This window comes from Coccinella septempunctata, chromosome X (genome assembly GCF_907165205.1).
Source record: "Coccinella septempunctata chromosome X, icCocSept1.1, whole genome shotgun sequence".
Taxonomy (NCBI): Eukaryota; Metazoa; Arthropoda; class Insecta; order Coleoptera; family Coccinellidae; genus Coccinella; species Coccinella septempunctata.
In genome coordinates, this window is record NC_058198.1 from 3,286,674 (window position 1) to 3,309,297 (window position 22,624).

General features: G+C 38.3%; 1 protein-coding gene across 1 annotated transcript in view; it reads left to right on the forward strand.

Moving 5' to 3' along the window:
- LOC123321928 (neuronal acetylcholine receptor subunit alpha-7) overlaps window positions 1-22,624 on the forward strand; it is a 79,981-nt gene extending 57,357 nt beyond the window's left edge. Inside the window, exons 4-9 of the mRNA XM_044909737.1 lie at window positions 7,631-7,740; window positions 9,266-9,446; window positions 11,197-11,272; window positions 14,651-15,042; window positions 15,298-15,587; window positions 18,863-22,624. Coding sequence (XP_044765672.1) covers window positions 7,631-7,740; window positions 9,266-9,446; window positions 11,197-11,272; window positions 14,651-15,042; window positions 15,298-15,587; window positions 18,863-19,139 — 1,326 coding nt within the window. The 3' untranslated portion in view covers window positions 19,140-22,624. The remainder of the gene's footprint in view (window positions 1-7,630; window positions 7,741-9,265; window positions 9,447-11,196; window positions 11,273-14,650; window positions 15,043-15,297; window positions 15,588-18,862) is intronic.

Here is a 22,624-nt window from a genome sequence, read left to right on the forward strand (position 1 = left end):
TACTTCCCCCAGAATATGGCGTCGGAGTTGTACAGGCTGTTGCCGAACAGTCCTAGCATATGGAAAGCGTGGAATAAGATCTGAAAATATGGATAAGGAATACGCTCATTTTCATGATTTTACCCTCAGTCTGCATGTGTTTCATTTTCATCTTGCCAAGACAAGTATAATTCGATCAGGATACCAACAGAGCCCTTGGGATGCTCCAAGCTGGTCGACACGTGAAAATGGCCAATTCCTTCAATTTCCTTCAATGTTAGCCAAAGTGTGCTATCACAGAAGGGATGCTCACGTCATACAACACCAGTAGAAGACAGTTTTTTAACTCTTTCTCTGAGAATACAGCCTCTCAGATACTTCACTTTCCGTAAGTACAGTCAGAAGGCATCTTCAAAATTGGGCCATGGATCAGGTACACTCACGAGGTGAATAGCTACACGTACTTTTCACTGACTAGTCCAGATATGGCCTCCAAAACCGCCTTATCTGAATCCAATTGAGCTCTTGAGGCCTACAGACCACAGACTTCAACAGCTGCTAGATCTTTTGTCAGAATTTTGGCAACAAATTGGGCAGCATTTCCTCAAGAACTTGGTGGAAAGCATTCAGAAAAGATAACAACCAATTATTGATGCACTCGGAAGTGTTTGAGGAAACAGAAAGGAATTTTGTGAATTTTCTCATTATTCTAACCTGAAAAACTTAACGTAACACACATATCTCAAGAGAAAATTGGGTTTTTCATTAATTCCATAGCCTGAGCATTCGAGGAGCAGTTTATCCTTTGTGGATGCATAATCTATTCACTTATAACTCGAGTAGAAGTCAAATCTCCCACAATCTCGGATTTTTTCGAGTCGACAAACGCAAAATCCATTCGGAATCGATACCTTACTAAGTTCGAATTGAATATGGCGACGGGAGCTGGCAGCCATATCAAAAAATAAGGAATCCGTCCTGGAAATTGATCTGATTTCAATATTCACTCCAAACGGTCCTCAAATGGCTTTCGGATAATGATTAATGAGAACCATTCGCGATTGAACGGGAAACTGTTTGAGATTCTTTCGGATTATCGAGAACTGATGCCCCATTCGTCAAAGGAGGTGTCTATAAAAGCTGTTTTCCCCCTGTGCTCACCCGGGATATTTGAATTGCATGAAGGCGCCAAAGTTGTTCGATGAATTGTGAAAATGTGGGAGGAAAAATCTCCTCAGGATTAATAACGAAAAAGCCTCCATCTTTTTTACAATATATTAGTATGTTAGGGGCAGATACTATACAAAATTCAGTACTGACAATAATGACGAAACTACTAGCAAATATAACAAAATCCCTGATGAATTACGAAGCATTCAGACGGTTAACACAAAACGAAGTTGTGTCCTTCGAAGTAAATTCCTTCTCTTTCGAAAAACGACGATGGCTGAAAAAAAATTCCCTGTGAATTATTCGATGGATTCACATTTCAAGGGAATCGAGAAACATGATCGGTCAATTCGACGTAAATTACGCGAAATAACAGACTCAGTCGTGTGTCGAAATCAGAGATAATCCACCAATTAACAGTATCACTCTTCTGTGATTAATGTTTCGGATTTCCGGCTGGATTGCCGTCTGTATTGAAAACCTAGTTTCAGCCCTCAAACAAACATTTGACCTCAAGGTGTAATCTTTATCGCGGCACACCTTACTTGATTAATGAGATCCATGCCGAGGAATACGTTTAATCTTGAAAGGAACCTCTATCGCGAGGAATGAACGATTAATGCATCTATGAGTAATAACTTCGATGTAATCCAGAAATTCCCTGAAAATTTCAGCGGAATCTCATTAGTTTCACCCTTGTTGTAAATTATCTTGATTATGAGAGGCGGACGAGTATCTAACCAGGTATTTTCGCACCCCATCGATGCAGGTCTTCGAAAACAATTTCAACAATGGCGACGACAGTATATTGAACGATTATCTGCGAATTTGGCTGTTCTCTACGCATTTTCCAGCCAGAAATGAATGCTGAACAAAGCGAAGTTTAGGTGCATACGAGGATGTATCTATATCTAGTTAGCCTAGAGCAATTCCATGCATAAAAAAATAGTGCGTTACCAAAGCAACGAACAATAACTCATTACAAGTGTCAGTGAGAAATTTGAGGTCAAAAAAGAAAGAAGATGTCCATAGAAATGTGAAAATCGAAAAATTGGAGTATTGAGCCATCATCAAGTACCTGTTTTTAAAAGGGTTAAGAGGTAAGCAGATTTACGAAGATATGCTCAATACCCTTGGTGATCAATGTCCTTCGTATGCGACTGTGAAAAACTGGACTGCAAGCTTCAAAAGAGGTAAATTTTCCATTGAAGATGATGCCCAGTTTCTGTGTCAGTCCCCGAAAATATCGATGCAGTTCATGACATGATTTTATCAGACCGTCGAATTGGGCTAAAACGGATATCTGAAGCACTGTATATTTCATACGAATGCGTTCATTATATAGATCACGAAGAATATTTTAATTTTCTGAATTATTGGACCCATTAAAATAGGGACTATAAGAGGAAAAACTGTAGAATCGAAGGTGTTTTTTGAAACCTATTCTACGAACCGATCGTTACAAATTCCCTCTGACCATTATGTATGTACAAACATGAGTATTAACCGTATATGCCAGAAACAGTCAGTTGCACACAGTCCCATGCCAATCGCTCCCAAAAAGTTCGTTTTTCGTCCTTTGTATCCCGCATAAATAGATAATGTCAAAGCCGAAACCGAATTTATGTTATACCGAATGAAATTATCGGCGCAATCTGATTCCCCTCTCCTTTGTAATGGGAACAACAATGATTTTTCATGTTCATTTGAATTGCTCGACAATTCGCTACAATTAGGGATAATGGTCAATTTACTGGTTCGTAATTTTAATGTCGGGTTAAACGGGAAATGAACCTTGCACCTTGCCTTTCAGTCCACCTCGTTACTGCAGAAAATAACTCCCAATTCAACTTTCACTGGCATACACCGGCTGAAAAATCTACACATGGGCGAAATGTGTTTGGTTATTCAAAAATTTTGGCGTAGTTGTTTCTAATTTTTCCCAAATCGTTTCTTCCAAAGTTCACATTCCGCACACGTCTAGAAGTTATAGACGTTCGATATGGATACGCCTGATCGAAGTAGCCCATTTCTAGGGAAGACAGCCAAGTCCAATGTGCAAAAACGTGAAAAAACCCGACACTTATCCAGAAGGAATTCTTCATTTCGAGTCCAACAGACTCGATTACAGATTCTCAAGTTTATCCTTCCGCCGAAGTCACTTCTCGGCTTCGAAAAATAATGAAACTATCCTTAAAGTTTGGAGATCCCGACCCGTGTTGAAATGCCCTTTGATTCGCGGGGGGTGAACACGATTGGAAATTCCTCCTTCTCGTCAACCTGATACAGCGGAGTCATATAATTCTGCAGCATTAAAACCGGGGAATAAAGAGGCCCCTGTTTCACGATCCTCAATAGCTGTTGTATTCGTGCCTCCTAAAAGTCAGCTCTCCCTTTGAAAGAGGAGAATTCAATGAAATGAGGTTGAATTAAAAACCGGGGGCTGAGAAAAACACGAAAACGCTAGTAGCGTGGTGTAGCCTCGCTTCCCCGAATCCGACGGGGATAATGTGCAGCGCAACTACCGGCGAAAAGTTCTTTCGGAAAACACACTTTCCATTCAGGATTATCTAATGGGTAATATTAAATAATTTCCCATTGTCGAGTGGGCTGCAGCGGCGAACGAGGAATTTCGAGCGTGATTTGCAATCATAAAAGGAACAAAGTGCGCTTCAAATATTCACGTGTGTGTTTATTACTCACAACCAAACGCCAACTATTCTACAGAAACAATTATCCACTAGAAAATTTTACCACTACAAATGTTGTTGTTCCTAATGAGAAAAATCATCAATTTGTCGAGGTGTTGCTTTGATCGAAATATCTTCAATTAGTTTGGAAAAAAAAACTTTCGTAGGACCATCAGATAAAAAGAGGACAAAATTATCGCAGACCATTGATCAGAGAGCCATATTACAAGGATTCCAAGAATTCAACATATCTTGAATTCATAAGGGCATTTGGGAATTGTTATAAAAAGCTGTTTATCAATAGGCTCTTCTCTCAACCTCAATGAATGATGTCGAGAATAAGTTTATCTTTTTGTATTCTAACACCCCCAGAACAGAACAATTCAGTTTAAGAAGTCTACATCGTTTTCAAATCGAGCACAGGTAAACGCGATGCTTCTACCCTTGCACGCTTTTGGTCAACATTCAAACATTTGGGAATCCATTTTGCTGCAATTTTTCTCTAGGCTAACTAGATATCAATACATCCTTGTATCTATCTATAAACTCGAATTATATGAAAGGGGATGATTTCCGAATGATACATCAAGAGATTCTTCTTTCAAGAAAAAGCTGAACCGAATACGTATCATCTGAAGAAACTGGTAACAAAAGGTAGGTCCTTGAAAAATACCTTAAGTGGATACGAAGAATCAAAAAAAGCATAGGCCAATAACGTGTCTTGTTATCCTCAGATAATACCCAATATTTCAGGAGTAATGTAGGCAAAACCGATTATTATCGTAAGGTCTTTTCCCAGGCTTGTAGTGGTTTCGGACATAAATTCTCAGACAAAACACCTATTTTTCGGTGGCCCATCATCCCTAGAAATACTGCTCGATATTTCCGTTTCGCCTTGTATAAAACAATAAAAAACTCATGGAATAAGCGTGTGGGTGCTCGACCAGAATTGGACACTTACTCGGGAGTTTATTATGTAGAAATACAAATTATAATTGCCCCGAATTGAAATACCGACCTCCTCGTTATGCAAATTTCCTTTTCGAAATTGAAAACTTCGGGTTCAGAAGAATTTATTACACAAGTTCTCTATTGCGGGAGTTCGTTGACCTGCAGGCCTTGTTAAAGGGGAATTCGCAGCTGGATATTCATTCGCACTCCAACAAAATACAATTTCATTCACGAACCCTCGAATTCCTCGATAATAGTTTCCGTTTTATGCTTCGAAAACAAAAATTCTCGAAAGGGTATTAGACATCAAACGTATTTTCTCCGTGAAACTTTTATCAGTAGCATTTTATACCTTCTACATTCGCGGCAGTAACTTATGGAAAAATTGCTTCGCGAACTCCGGAATGGAATTTTCTTTGAAGTTGAAACTTTTTATAATGTGAATACGAAATTGGAAATGCATCATCATCTAGTTCTCTTCAATGGGCCGAATGGAAACTTTTACAATTAGTCAAAGTAGCTTCGCACTGAGATACTATGCCGAACAGACCGATTTTCTCTTGCCTGCCTTAAATATGCAAATGAAAAAGGCATCCAGCTACTTCTGAGATCAAACAACGTCCACGTGATACAGCAGAGTACTAGAAGGGTCACAATATGGCGCACAAACAAAATACACTATGAGAATTCTCTTCTCTCACCATATTTTTAAAAGCAATGGTAGAATTCGATACAAAGGGAAAAAATATATTCAGACGTCTATAGTTCGCCCATTGACTCTCAACGCATGTTGAGTGTACATAAAATTGTCAAGACGGAATCTAATCCACCCAAACGTATGGCATAATGTCATCCCCGAATCTGAGCAATCTAATCCCACCGTGTATAACGTACTGAAAATGGAGAATGTTTCCACATCGCATGAATGAATATCAGGCAAACTTTGAACTCGCAGAATTGACCTAAATTCGCTTGAGGGAAGAGGGTGGACAAGTTCTTGGGTATACGAAGAAAACTATTTCTCACTCAGGCCAAACTTCTGTCAAGTAAGATTTAATATTTTTTGACTTGGAGTCACTTCCGTTGCATAACTTTCATCATTAGGGGACCTTGCCTGCTATGAAGCATCTGAGTGGGAGATAATTCATTTTGCCGAGGAAAGTTTCACTGCATGAGAAGCACCTTTGTTAATCGGACAAAACTTCATGAATGTGTTTCGAATGGTGGTAAATCGTGAATTCACTATGCGTGCAGCTTGAAACCATTCGATCTTTCTTACTTAGAAAAAAAAAACAGAGGACAAGAAGTGACCGTTTTATTATAATTCGTCGACCTGAGGAATTTTCATGATTTTCATATCGATATTTCCATGGAAATACATCGTTTATGCCGCTCAAAAATTCGCCGATCTACTCCATACACCGATGTTTCGATGACATCCCTACAGACATAAACTACCTCGTTATGCACTTATTTTATTCTGCGATTTCGTAAGGTAGGAACTTCAAAATATTGAAGCTCACTTCCGACTTGGGAGTTCAGATAAGATATCCTTCCACTTGGGATGCAGCATTGGAAAAATCATATCGTTATATGTTGCTATATTTTAATACTGCATCAATGCATGTATGTTCCTGGCTCGTTATTTTAAATGACGACTTTTTTCGGATATTTTCAATTTGATTTTCACGACGTGATAAAACTATAACATATGCTGATAGGCAGGTGAATACGACAAGCGAGTGAAGAAATAATTTTTTTGTATGAAAAGCATCTTTGACGTGGAGACTTTTCAAATTTGCTACCATAGAGGAAAGCAAATTCTTCAAGAGCAAAGAAGATAGCACAGATAGAACTTTAGAGTTCTCCCCCAGAAAAATTAAGAAAAATCACATTCCTTAGATTGCAGATTAGAGGTGGTCTTGTAGCCCCCAAGGAAACCTTTCTGTACTGCGATTTTTCGAAGTTTTTCACCCTGTTTAGTATTTGCAAAGAGTAGGTACCAGCAAAATGTTGAGGTGCTAATTGTCTCATTTCACTTTTCTGTGGAAACCAAATCAGTTTTGCCTTTTCTACGTGAAATCTCCCATCTTATAACGTCATTCCTATTCCTCCCATATATTGCCCCACCCCATTTTCATTTCCATCTATAACTCAACCCAATTCGCCAGAAAGTGGTGGCATTCGCCGAGGAAATTGAGCGGACAAACCCTACGAATTGTCTTCAATAACTTTTAATTGAATTTTCAAATAGCACAACGAATAATAACTATTGCGGAGATGTTAAATGAAAGGAGGAGTGCTATTGGAAGATGCTTAGGGCACAATATCTTCTCCCCCACCATGGATGATAAGATTGATCATACCGATTCACGCATTCTTGAACAGTTTAAGATGATGCGATGTCGCAGTTAATTAGTGTATTCGATTTAACGTTCGAATTAACCTCTATAATGATCCCTGCTGAACTTTGAGGGAGTTAATCTGGTTTTTGAGATATTTGGTGAATACAGTACGGAAGGAGGAGTAAATTAACTCCAGTCACTGCGAATTCCCAACCTTTAATGAGAAAAAGCAGATCGTTGCTCATTCAATTCGAAGAAGCCAATTCTGTGGCACGCAGAAGATGAACCATCCACGCGAACTTTGTTTTGGAAGTGTTTTCATACCACAGTAAACACGCGATGAGAGAATGAAACTGAATCAAACTCGAACACGTTTTGGAATTGTGGCCCTCCCTTATTAACTCCCAGATCGATTTTTTTTAACATAAAATACATGTAATACTCTACAACAATTGTCTGAAAATATTCCTTCAATTGCGTCTCCCTTTTTTTCAGGAATGGAACGACATGAATCTGCGCTGGAATGCCTCAGAGTTTGGTGGCGTGAAAGATCTTCGAATACCTCCACATCGTCTATGGAAACCAGATGTACTCATGTACAACAGGTAAGAATTCCTTCGAGAGCCCGTTAAAAATGTCTTCAGCGATTTTTCCGGTGTTCCATTCCTCAGATATGATGCATAGCTGACATTTGACATTTGGAAACTACTAAAATGGTCAAGTAACAAGATCAAAGAATGTGAGCGAATAATTCAGTCTGGTTTAAGGGCTCAAATTGTGTATAAATTATTTTTCAATTCATTTCATAGAAAATATTGTACCTTTACTTGAACTTTGGTTCAATTCTGGACACAAATCCAAAAGTTTGTTTCCCATTCTTCCTGTGCACAGCTTGTGGGAAATTCAGGGAATTAATAGTACCACATCCTATGAAAATAATGTCTTTCAATCCAAGAAATGGGTTTTTCCTAAACGTCTTTTCATCTTCCAATTTCTGCAGTAATAAGATGATGAAGTTTCACCTCTAACTATAAGGAGATCTCTTTTTTCCAGATGAAAATTTCAAGAGAAAACTCGGAAAAACAATTGAGTTTCTTAGGGAGATTATAATTCTAGCCGTTGAAGTTTATTGAATTCCGAAGAATATTCCCTTCAATCAGGGGGCGTTTCGCCAAGTCTTATATAATTAGTTATTAATGTGATGGAAACTGGGAAATATTGATTTCGTTCAATTTGAAAGACTGAGCCCGTTTTCCGGAAAATCCGCACTAAACGAAAGCTAACGAGTATTTTCGTTAAGAAAAATAAATTGGAAATGTAATGCGCTTTCCCGTTACGAATACGTCACTATTTTTCCGTTTGAAATCGGCCATCCATTAGGACCTTATTTCCATTTGCTGGATAATTAGCCAAATAGAGCAGCCGATGTTCTTAATTTTCATTTTCGTTCAACAGAAATTGTCGATTATCTACGGAATGAGTCGAGTGAGTATCAACGCCCCCGACTTCCATAATGTTTCAGACATTTCTCCGCCATTGTTGAGGTTTATGCTTTCATAATCTACCAATTTGCATAATAATCGACCCAAAAATTACCATCATAACCAAACAATACCTTCTCCATTACACAATTAAAATGTTAAAGTCGGCGTCTGAAGAACAAGCTGCAAATTTCACGTACTTAAATTCAAAATACAGAGTAGCCTAGCGTTAACTGAACCCATCTTTTTCAGGATTTTTCGAAGGTCAGCTTTCGAGTCCTTTATCTCTCAATAAAAGTAACTGTAGATAGAAATGTGATACATATTCTGAAAGAGCAACTCTTCTAGTAATAAATCTGAGAATTTCATCCATCTCGGCGTAACCCTTCGGTTTTAACGAATTTTTAACTGAACCCATCTTTTTCAGGAGTTTTCGAAGGTCAGCTTTCGAGTCGTTTACCTCTCAATAAAAGTAACCGTAGATGGAAATGTGATACATATTCTGAAAGAGCAACTCTTCTAGTGATAAATCTGAGAATTTCATCCATCTAGAGCCAACCGTTCGGTCTTGACGAATTTTTAACTGACCCCATCTTTTTCAGGATTTTCCGATTTCGATAATTCAGCACAACATTTTTTTTTTTTGCAGTGCCGATGAAGGATTCGACGGTACATACCCAACCAATGTCGTCGTACGCAACAATGGCAGTTGCTTATACGTTCCACCGGGTATATTCAAGAGCACGTGTAAAATCGACATAACTTGGTTCCCTTTCGACGATCAACGATGCAAGATGAAGTTTGGAAGTTGGACCTACGATGGTTTCCAGGTACATACTTCGAATCGACAAGGAAAAGTGGGAGTTGCTTATTTGTAACGATATTTTTACTTTGGACAAAATCTACCCCACATAACACTATCAAAATCAGGGATACAGCGGTTCGTAACATCCAGCAGATTCTTTGCGAGAAGTGCGGACTCATAACATACATACAATACAAAGGGGTCTGCCGAAAATAAATTGTGCACTTGTACGAAGCGTTCGACTTGGCTCTCAACCAAATTCAAGAAGTGTTATTCGCCACTTTTTCCCCTCAACTTCACCCTGGATATGCCAGATGCAGCTTCAATCTTCTGCGAATATAATACGGTGATACTGAGCATTTCATTATTTTCATATTCGAATTCGGGGATTATGGAAGCATCAATTATCATACAGATCATTTTTCACGAACCGAAAGAGGACTGAGTAAACGGCTCTCCTGTGAAAGCTCTTCTCATTATATGAAAAATGTTTGAAATTTCACGCCAAAGTTCCACCATTCCCAGAATAATATTTCAAGCTTTCACAATATATAATATTATCGGCTATAATGAAACTTGAATTTTCTTATGACATCTCCCTGACATATTCTTCGTTGAACTCATTTCAATATTCCCTGAAAGATTTATTCCTCTCCTGAATTCGAACCAGCGCCTTCGCCATTTTGCAACACCCTACTTCAGAACTTTATTTTAACAATAATCAAAGCGACATTCCACAGGGCGTTTGTAAACTACTCGATTTCAGTTCAGATAACAATTTCAAGTCGTAATTGAAACACTACTGAGCTCTCATGTCATCCATCCAAAGATGATATGGGAGTGCCGAAGAAAAATCATCGAAACAGGAGAGAATAACTAGGTCTGGTTCACCGGTCTCTCGGGAATTGAAGAAAATGAAGAAGCCAACACACTGGCCAGAAAATCAGCACAAACTACTTGCCAGAATATTTCTCTGGTATAGGAAAATGTACATATAAGGAAGAATACACACCGAAAGAGAAACTTTATGGAAGGAGGGAGAATGGATCTAGCAGAAAATGGCGAGTGTAAATCTCTGGGGAGGAGGAAGAAAGTCCAGAGCACCTAGTGACAGAAAACCCCGCCATTGCTAGCCAACGCAGCAATGCTTTGGACGAAAAACTATCAGGGGGTAGGAGGAAACCTCTATGAAACCTTCCCAGAGAGTTCATTAGAACTTTGGAACTGGAGGGTGAGCTGAAAACGACGTAGTGACGAGAACAGCTCTGAGGGGAGGCACGATGGATCTTCATCTACCATTGAATCATATGAAATTCCCCCCTTCAAATTCGAGTAATTGGACATGTCAAACTGAACATGATCGAAGCGTCACAGTTTCTTTTTCTTCATTCAACCGGGTTTCTTTCGTTCGCCCCTCAATTTTCATTCGGAAAGGGGTGATATTGAATGACCAATTAGGCGGAGGCCTTAATCAAGGTGGAAAACACTTCGCCCCCCATTTCACCCTTGACGATGAAAAATGTTACATTGGGAACTTCCCTATCGATCAATTCATTATTCAGCGTTGTATTTCAACGCAGGAACGAAACGTTCAAACGGTCCTAACTGCGATTATTCATCACGGAAATTCTAAACCAAAAACATTAAGACGTTGGAACCAGATCTGACAGTCTGAAATTCAACTCGAGAACTGAATAAGCAGCTCCCACCCAACTCGGTCCTCGGCGTCATGTATGACAGAAGTGTCATTTTCCGATTAATTAATTTAATTTCAGTTGGATTTACAACTGCAAGACGACGCCGGGGGAGATATTAGCAGCTTCATTACAAATGGGGAGTGGGATTTACTAGGTAAGTGTAAATCGTTATATCTGACAATTCCTTGTAGGAGATAGTGATGTTCTGACATTCGCTTTCGCGAGGCAGCTTGTGATCTCCTCATTAGATGTTATTCAGCTTCCAAATACCGCGGTTTCCATTACTGAGCTAGCTGTGTCCATTTAAACCGCCTTTCAAATAGAAATAATTATCGTCAAATTTTCATTTCGAAGATTTTTTGAGATCATAATGCTAATTGGTTTTTTTTCTATATTTCAATTCTAAAATCACTACATCAGGTACAAGGAGTGGGTAAAAAGGATGTCATAAAATTCATATTTTACTATGTTGGAGGAAAACGCTCGAATAGGTCAATTTTATTTTGAATTCTGCATCTTTTCGTGTATAATTGAAGAGTTTGTCATGCACTCTCTACGGGGGTAAGGGGTAGATAAGTGTTTTAATGGCAGCCCTAACATTTTGACCCAGAAAGGGTTACACCTTCTGTCCCTGTTGATGATTCGGTCATCGGTGAGGTTTTTTATCAACCCTTCCTTCAGTTCCTTCTCATTGAATTCGAATTTTCTCAATGTTTCCTGGTAGATGTATCGGTTGAATATATTAATACTAGATTTTTTTATGCATCAAGACCCACTACACTGAAAAAGTTAACAAGAAGTTAGAAGTATACTTCTAGAAACTCTGCATTTCAACTTGGGACAATCTCAAGACACTAATTGAGCTCAATTCAAACATTTTTGAGTCGCTGAAAGAAAAATGGGTTGATAAGGAACCCCTACAATGGTCAAAGCATTCCCAGCAACAAAAGGTCTATCTATTTCTGGCACAAAAAGTTAGGGAAGCCATATGTAAAAACTAGAACTACCCTCCATGAGAAACCCACCAACTAAACATGTAAAGTTGCGTTAAAATTTGAGCAATTTCCTACGAAATAGCGAAAATGGAAGCTATGAATTCGACTGGTCAGTTTATCGACCAGTTCAAGTAGCCAGTTCGTACTCCTGTCAAAATTCCCCAGACCAGATGTCGGTATCGATATTCGGCCGCAATCTTCGGCAGTAATCAGTTTGCAAACTCAATTATCAATCGAACAGGCCACTGAAGCATCGCACGACGAGGCAAGGAAATTTCATTATCGATGCTTAAAGCTAACACGTCGGTCACTTCGCTGCCCAAACGAACCATGTGAACTACAAATTTTCCAAATGCGTGCCCCCATACTCATTCGTCGAGTGTGCATCCCCACAAATTAGGCACAATGGCTGCCTTCCATTCGTAATTGTACCACCTGACACATTTTTCGACCAGGCCCCCGATATCGATTATCGATGCAAAGCACGTGCGATAATAATTAAATGATGGATACATGAAAGTTCGTTCAACGACTAATCAGTTCCATGTATATATCATATGGAATTGTGTGATATGTTTATAGGCGATAATTAGTTTAACCGAATACCCATTAAGTATTTATCCAATCGTATTTCATCTGCAAAAATTGCATGACAGTGGAAATGTGGCACGATATTCTACAAAAATATCTATTTTGACGTACACGATTCATTCATTATGAGGGGGTATTCAATGAAGAATATACTGATTTGATCAGCAGTATATTCCAGACATGGACAATTGAAAAGCTAAATAAGAAAGGAGAAGAATTTACTTCTTAATATGCTGCAAAGTGAACAACTAACGTATATTCAGTTTTCCTTGGTGCATTCGCCATTTTGCAACCATACACTAGTTGGCATTATTATAGCATTGAAATGCAAGAATATCAAAGATATGAATTTCGTGCGTCACTTTTCAACTCCGTCAGACACTATAAAGTTGACGAGATAAGGAGTATTAAGCAAATTCGACAAATCAATCGACTTATTTTTTTCGATTTCGATCTCGGTAACTCTCGTCAAAGGAAAACAGCCCCGGCACTCCAACTGCGCGATCCCAACCCAGTGCATTATTCCATTCGCTTTGCCGACTATGGAATGAATAAAAACGAAAACCATGTTGATTGGAAGAAGTCAGAAATGATATTGCTCAGTGTAAACTTGATTATTTCGAAATTTCCATTTCACGGGAGTTTTCCACGTGAACGGTTTCGATACTGGGGGGAGAAACTGAATTATTTACATTGATTTGTTCAGACGGAGCAGAAAGAACGAGAATTTCTGTGTATCGCATTGGAAGTGATTTCCAGCTGGAATGTTTCAAGAGAAAAAATTTCTTGGTAGGAGATTATGATTCCGGTGCTCCGAGACCCATCGTTTTATTATACGAGGATGTATTGATATCTAGTTAGCCTAGACCAGTTCCATGCATAAAAAAAATATTGCGTTACCATAGCAACGAACTAGAAGTGTCACTGTGAAGGTTGAGGTCAAAAAAGTAAACCAGAGTGAATGTGAATGTCTGGTTTGCAGATCAAGAAGAAACATTTTTTTTTGAAAGATCTAGAGACGTTGCAGGTTCGTTGTAATAAATGTATCCAATTAAAAGGAGAATATGTTGAGTAATAAAATATTTGGACATTGAAATTTTTCAATATATCCTCGTATTTATACACGAACGTATTAGATGCTGGATAAGGACTGAAACAGCATCGTCATAAAAGCAGTCGACTTTAAACGGACAGAGGAATAATATATCGTAAACATCAAATAACGTATTTCAGTGCAGTTAAAACTTATTGCATCCAATTCCTCCCGTTCTGCATATTTTCCGGACAAGAAAATAAATAACCTATATGATCGTATTAGACTCCGAATGTTCGATAAAACCTGACGTAGTCGAACGAAAGCAAATCCGCATTGAATACTGGTGAAGCACGAGCGTATTTATGTTCTATTTTTCCATTGTACTTACATAGTGTAATCGAATTATTTATAACATTTCCGGATGGAAAAAAACATGCCATAAATTAATAGTTTTGAATTATTGCGTTAGCGTACACAGATCGATTAGGAATTTCGAATACGAATTGCAGTTTCTGTTGGTGCTTTATCAATATCATAATATTTCACATAGGACGTGGCTGTCAATAATGATTGCGAAGGCAAAATGTAAACGGGAATACCGGAAGCAGTTCCATCATAAATTTATTACTGTCTGACGTGTGGAGATCGGGAACTAAGTCAATTTTTCACATGAATAAGAACAATATTTCACCGAATTCAAATGGGTTTCGCACGAAAAGCCGCAACAGCAGGTTAGGATTCATTGAAAAAAAATCTTGCCGAGTTTATGGTTTCCAGCATTGATGGACCGCTCTGGTCACGGTCCACTTAGAAATCGATATTCCAATAACCTCATCATGAATGAATACGTTGTTCCATATTCAAGTTGTCACTACACGAATATATTTTGGATCTGTATCCTTTGTTACAGGGGTGCCAGGCAAAAGGAACGAAATCTACTACAACTGCTGCCCAGAACCGTATATCGACATAACCTTCGTCATCATAATAAGAAGAAGGACCCTTTATTATTTTTTCAACCTGATCGTACCCTGCGTCCTTATAGCATCGATGGCTGTTCTGGGATTCACATTGCCACCTGATTCGGGAGAGAAGCTTTCGCTTGGTGTCACAATTTTACTTTCTCTGACCGTGTTTCTCAACATGGTGGCAGAAACTATGCCTGCCACATCCGATGCTGTGCCTCTCCTTGGCACCTACTTCAACTGTATCATGTTCATGGTGGCGTCATCCGTGGTCTCGACCATCCTGATCCTGAACTATCACCATCGTAACGCAGACACCCACGAGATGTCGGACTGGGTGAGTATAGTACTGAAGACACTACCATGGTGTTTCAACTGCTGAAGGATTCCTTCCTCCGTTGCTCATTTCATCGGTGAAGGCTATTTCTGTCCTTGGGAAGAAAGACTAAGAGCCTGTATCGCTTGAAGCACCATTTGACATCTGTCAATTCAGAACAGATGGTGGAGGCTCCTTTTACCGTATATCAGCTCATAATAGACCCTGGAGGCTCCATTTGACTATTTTGGAAACTAACAGCTCGATTCTTTCCAGGTTAAGGTTGTTTTCCTCTACTGGCTGCCATGGATTCTGCGCATGAACAGACCTAGTCATACGGCTAGCGCCGATCCTTTGCCGCAATCTAGTCGACCTGCCTCCGTAGCGACAGACCGTAAACCGTTGCATTTTCAGGATGCTGAACTGAAGGAGCGTTCTTCTAAAAGTCTGCTAGCCAACGTACTCGATATCGATGACGATTTCCGTCACAACCATCGTGGAGTTGGTGGTGGTACTGGAACCCTTACCTCTCTACCGACAGCCACGATCTACAGAAACGTATATAGGTGAGATGTTCTTTTATACCTTCAGTTCCCTACCACTCAGCATTCAGTGAAGGTACAAAATATACGGCACGTTCACTGTTTCTGAAATCAAAGTTTCCCAAAAGAAGAATGTGATTTTATTCTGATAGACTACATTCCAAACTCATCCACCGAATATGTGGCAAATAAAATAAATTCTATTTTCATTTCCCACTTCGTTACGGTTGAACTAACCAACCTGGGTTCAATTAACTAGAAATTGATATATATCACATCAGCTGATGGACCCTAACACCATTGAATTAAGCTAATGATAGTGGCCAATCCTCGGTGATACGTCATTCCGCTATCATATCTAGAATTATCACTGACCTATATTAGGTACAGGATGTTTCCAATAGATGCAAACGTTTCGGGTCATGTATTCACAACAACCAATCAGAATAGTTTGAGGGTGAATTGGTGAGTAAATAAAAAACTGCCTTCAAGAAAAAGCCAACAATGAATTTCAGAATGTGGGTTCGATAAATTGATAAATGGTGGTATTCTAAAGACGAAGGCCAACTGAAAATGTAGACAGGGTAAACAAAGTCACTTCGTTTCTTATTTGGACCTTCAAGTAGCTCTAAGTGTTCAAGTACTTTCGTTGAAAGGTTGTAATAATCTTCATAAATGACTGAAGAGCAGATATGAATTTCTTGTCACAAGACGTCATCTATGGAAAATCAAATGACGTCCAGAAAAGTGACCAGAGAGTGTGTCATGTTGATGGACCATATAGTGTCACTAATTATGGAAATTATTTCTTGATATTCATAATTTGGGCTCTACTGAAGTCTATTGACGTCTGAGACCATCTCAAAGCCTTCAAAGCTTGGGGTTTCACTCATGGCTAGGAGCTCTGACAGTTTTAGACAGTTGAACAACCAATTCGGGAAATCTTTAGTGTAAAGCAGGGATACTAATATAGATCCTTGAGGAATCCCATTCGTTTACATGTTCACGTCTAGTTGTTTCATACGGAGCTTATGCGAAGTGAGCCTATTCCAGAATAAGGGCAGGGATGCTGGCCAAAAAGGGAAAGAGCCTTGATGGCCATCCCCCGTACAGAGTTGCTCTCGAAGCTTTATTGAATGGCGTTCCTGGTCCACGTCGTCTATAAATCTCGGATGTATCCTTGACTATAATTGAACATTTGAACATTACACAGTGGTGTCTATTTATTCTCCCAATTTAATCCAAACCGATCGATCGATTCCAATTTGAGGATTCAGCTGATCAGCACAAATCAATTAATGCCGAACTTTCTCGGGCCGAACAATTTGTGCCCGTATCCTGGACTGATTTGATTTCAGTTCGTTGGCCTACATGGAACTATACGGACATATATATTAGCGAACACAACAAAGCGCAATCGATACCTGTTCTAGTTGTGTTCTGCGTTGATGCCCATGTGAGGTTTCAAAAATATAAATTGGAGTTCGACGACCCCAATTAGCAGTTCTGGGGGAGAGGGAGTTACTACTACTGGAAATATGCTAATTGCATTGCGAAGTGTTCACACTCGCATTCCATTGACCATTATGCATTCGGGAAGGGTAACTTTTCTATTTTTACACTCTTGCAGTCCAGGGGATGCAACTTTGAAATGCTGTTCGCCATGTAACGAGAACAATGTTGATAAAAAATTGCCCAATTATTGTTCCAAGGGCTCTTCGGTAACGATGGACTACGAAGAATTGAACAATGTTGATTCCTGAAAGAAATGTAGAGGAATAGAAGGACGAACTTCGAAATCGATTCGGATTCACTAACGAAGGCCAGAAAATTAAATTTAATTCCACATGAAAATACTTTCCAAACTCGCAAACCGCATGTTCCGGAACATGGTGTTCGACAGTTCGTAGTGATTCTAATTCAATTGATGCTCAGTTCGAATTCCACACATTCCATATTGGAAGTTTTCGAATTCCGATGTTTTTCATATTAAATGTACTCTGATTCGGTTCAAAATCGGACGATGTATGGATCACATTTACATACAATGCTCTTCACGTCCAATAACTTCAAGAAATTTTGTGTGAGAAGATGGAACTCTCCTAGCCCAAGAGAAATTCTACCATCCATCGTGATCTCATTATTCCTCTCCAAGTATGGCTCAAAAAAACAGGATTTGGTGCTGTTATTTCAACTGCTCACACAACCTCTGGTTCCTCCAGTTCAAATATACTACCAGATCTGTCATTTTGATCGATTATGTTCATTGGAGCTTACCAGCAAGCTTTGGAATTTCACCCTCAATATCTATCCTTCATAAAAGAGAGTGACTGCATGCTGAGGTCCTCTAATCTGTATCTAATCAATCAAGTCCAACTCTTTCGCCTCCGAGGCAGTCGGATGTACTGAGTATTTCTGTTTCCCTCCAAGAAAAGTCTACTTGACACCTGGGTCGTACAGGAGTGCTTTGAATCTGCAGCTATAATATCTTAATCTCCATAAATTAGCTGGTATAGTCCTTCTCAAAAGAGTTGGAAACTCCAGTTACAGATTCAGCATGAATTTTACACTTCCTTCAAACCATAGATCGCCAAATAATCTTACAATTCTCCCTTTCTTTACCAAGAACCATGAGAGGTTTTTGTATCCCAGTTTTATCGAATCTTGTTTACAAGGCAAGTTTTCAGGGCTGCCTGGATGTAAGAATAAACATTATATCATATTCCATTTTTCCATTTCACTGTATCTCCGTCTCCTAATGTCAGTTAACCACGATTGGCTTTAATAACCATATCAAACCAGGAAAGAAACAGAAAAGGGGAAGAGAACCGACTTATAGCCCTTGGCGCCAATTACACATGCATTCAACAAATGAGCCGCATAGTATGCAAATTCGCAATTGAAGCAGTCATATTTACGAATAAGGGAGATAACCAATTCAATTACACAATCAAGGTTTGACGAGAGCCAATATGAAGGTAGCCAATTAGGTACACAGCACCATTTTGCAATCTCATCAACAATAAAGATCTGAATAGTCAAAATTGTGATGTGATTCAGACGTTTCGTCCCATGAGATTAATAGAAACTGTACGTTATCGATAATGGTCTCAAAATTATGTTGAGAATTTGAATTTCAACAACTTGTTTTTGAATATATCTTAATATTTCTATCACAGGGATAGTCTCAAGATGCCAGAATAGCCAGCTATTGAAACTGTTCCTTACTGGAAAATTATACCCTAATCAGCAGAACTCGTAATCCCTTCATAAAAATTCAAAATCGACTTTTGTTTCAGGCAAAACGAGGACAACAGCAACGGTGGTCGTCTACAAGAATCCTACGTCTCGAATCATTCTTGCGTCAGCGCAGACTACGAGCTGGCCCTGATCCTGAAAGAGATAAGATTCATAACCGATCAGCTGCGCAAGGAAGACATGGCAGCAGATATAACGAGAGACTGGAAATTCGCAGCAATGGTAGTCGACAGACTGTGCCTTATAATATTCACTTTGTTCACAATAATCGCGACATTAGCGGTGCTTTTTTCAGCTCCCCATATCATTGTATCGTAGCTACCCCAGCCAGTTGACGAAATTTCTTCGATAGCTGCCAAAATCAGGAGCCCAACCAACCAACTCTTGCTCTGGTCCTTTTCATTACTGATGACGTTAGGCGGGATCGGTTAGTGAACACGTCTGGGGGGAAGGACAAGAATGTGCCACAGCGTTTATTTTCACAGTCCCATTTTTTTTTCTTTGGATCAAGGCAAATTCCCATTCAAGTAGATTATCGAGGAAATTCGAGTCAACTGGATTCCATAATTTCTTCCTCTAAACCGAGAGTAGTATATAAATTCTCACTCGACAAGGATTCGGTCAAAGTCAAAATTTTCGCTCGTAGATGATGATCGATTATATTATCGGATTGAACGGAAAGGATCAGTGTCGGACATTAGATGATGTAGGTTAAATTTGTGGTTGGTTCATGTTCCAGATGAAGCTCAAGCAACCGGATTCCATAAATAGTTGGCATTCGTTTTATACGAACCCTTGTTTTTGTAACGTGTTCTTTAGATTATTACACAATCATACTGTGATAAATAAAGTTAAATGTTGAGTCGCAAACCCCGTTCCTCTGAAATTCAGATAAACTGATCACCCTGTACATGTGCATTCGAAAAGAGAAGGGCAGAAGAATGTGAACACTCGAATGAATTTATGTTGTAAATTCGGTCAAATTTTCGTATTTTTCCGGAGAGGTCAGTAGTATAGTTCTGTGTCGTATGGTCTTTAATATTTCCATATTCTTCTGCCTGATTTTTCGAATGCCCTCGGACTGAAGAACGCTTTGATGATGTTATTAGTTTAGACTGCTGCATCTGCTATTTCAAATATCACATGTAGAAAATCGCTAAAAGGAGTGAGCTATTCACTTAGTGTCCTTCGCATTTTTTTACTCCTATATTCGTACAGGGGAGATCCAGATACGGCTTTCACAACATTAATAACCTTCGATATCCATGAATTCCAAAAACGAAATCTTCATAGTATATATTTGAATAAAATTCCTTTCGTTTTTCTGGGGGATAATAGAATGGATATCAATGTAATGAAAGTGAAAAACACGTTAAAATACGCTCAATTTCAACTATATGTGAAATGAAAATCCGAATTATATAGGTGTTCTGAAAATACTCACACTTTTAGTGTATGTGCTACGATGTGTCAAATAGAAATTAGATCGAAATAGAACTAGCTCACTTCTTCAACTAACCACTGCTTCGGGGTGATGGTTCACAAAAAAAAATATAAGTAAATACTCAATGATGTTGAACAAAGTCTTTCAGGCATTTATATTTTCGAGATTTGGAGTAAGCGACGACCTATAGTAGTTCAGGATGTGTTTTAGATTAGTATTAAAAAAAAAAATACGTACTGCGCCGTTCACGTATAAGGCGTCTTGTTCTCTATTTTAAATCTCTTGAAGCTCAACCGTTAATGCGATATTCATTGTAATCTAAGAATATTCATTGTGTGGGTAACACAATGTCAGTAAAACTACCAAGTAATATTATCTGATGAATAACAATCCTACTTGAAAAGATTCTTCAGGCACAACAAGTCCTTGTGAAAGGAGAATAAATGCAAAAGCTTTCTAATACCCCCGAAATTGCGAATTTTTTCAAATGAAAATAGTACCAAATCGCCAAATTATTTACTCTAATCGCCGAAAGTATTACCGAAAATTCCTCGTTGTAAGGTTATTCGAGTCTTTGTTATAAGAACAGTATTTTTCCTTCGTAAATGTTTGCTTCCTAAAGATCAATATCGATTTTTGAAATTTCTGCATTTTGACTGGCAGACTTTGCGCCACTATAGGATAAGAAAAACGATCACTTATGAAGTAAGATGGCAGCAAATCGAGAGGGTTCATTATGTACAATGATTGTATCTTATTGTCAAAACGTTTGTAGGATGAATTTTGCGTTGGAATCAGTTCTTTATATAGCATATACTATGAACGGGGTCAGGTAACATTGCTTGGATGAGCTCATTTCATTGAATGTTCAATAACGAAGGCATTGGGTTGAGGTAAAGTGAATAAATATTAAGAATTAAATTTCTGGAGTTGATCACTTCATTGTTGTCAGAAATTGTTGACTACGTTTTATATTGTACATCGTAGATTTATACTTTGAACGTAGCAATTGGAAAAATTCAAATGGGAACGTTGGATGATAATTGAAAACGAATATATACCTTTGGAGGTAGCAGAATTGTTTCATTTTCATTTCACGGTCTAGCATGCTATTTGAAAAATGTATTTTGTATCTTTCTGCCATTTCTGCAAATTGTAAATAAATAAATCAGCATTAGAAGCATAAGGAAGCCCTCTAATATTCACATATCGATTTGAAATTCATTTTCAGACAAGTTGATATAAGAATGTGGTGATTGCCAGTGAAAATTTTAAAATTATCGAAGCTCCCAAAACGATAAATAAAGGAAGTTGCTCAAATACATGAATTCCCCATTAAATTCGGGAGTGAGTACAACAGTTTAATGTATTTCCCATCATCCACACGTATCAACGTTGTCCAAATTAATCATTGATTTTCTTTCGAGAAACCAGAAATCATTGGCTTTGGAAATGAAATTTCTAGATAACTTCCAACTAAAACAAAGAATGTCGTGTTCTCACAAAATGTCTTCCATTCTAGAATCTTTAGACTTCTTTTCTTACAATTTGTGGGACTTGAATAGTGCCAAATATTGGTATTTAATTAGATGTAGTTCTATGTACTCTACTTCATATAATATAGAATCCATTTCTTAGTACTCTAATTGTAGTGGGTTTCAAAGCCAATGCAGTAAAGGTCAGATAATGTCACACAAAATAACTGACAGCTTGTGGTTTTTGCATAACGAACTGAGAAAGCTGATGTTCTTTCAAAATTTGCATTAAAATGTTCCCGAGCTTGCAGATATTATGGTAAAATTGAATTCGGAATTTTTTGAAGGTATTTGCTTCGGTGCCTGATCTTCATTGCGAATAACTAATCTTTCAATGAATTTTGGTTCTAGACAAATTCAAAAAAAATTTGCAAAAACGCATAACGTCAAGCTATCGAAGCTGATGAGCTTCGAGTCATCTATCTCTCTTAACGTTTTCATTGAGCTGACAAAAAAGGATCGATCTAGGCTAGTTGCAAATCACTTTCGATGATGTGGATACCTAAATAAGTGAAAATAGGTAATAAAACTCGCGTTCCATTGTTACATAAATAAGTAAATTCCCAGAGGAGCTATTACTCAGTAAACCGAATGGTATTTAAATGAAAATTGAGATTATTTAAATAAAAATGACAATCCATTTTTGATCACTCAAAAAGAAATCAAGATCGGGGATTGGGCAACTTTTATCCTCGATACTGTGAAATGGTACTATTCTCAATAGTGTATGCTCTAGAATTCATTTTTTACCAATAATATTGTTGTAATGTTGCATCACAATGGATTGTACTTTGTTAAATGAAATACTAATAAAGAAAAATGTT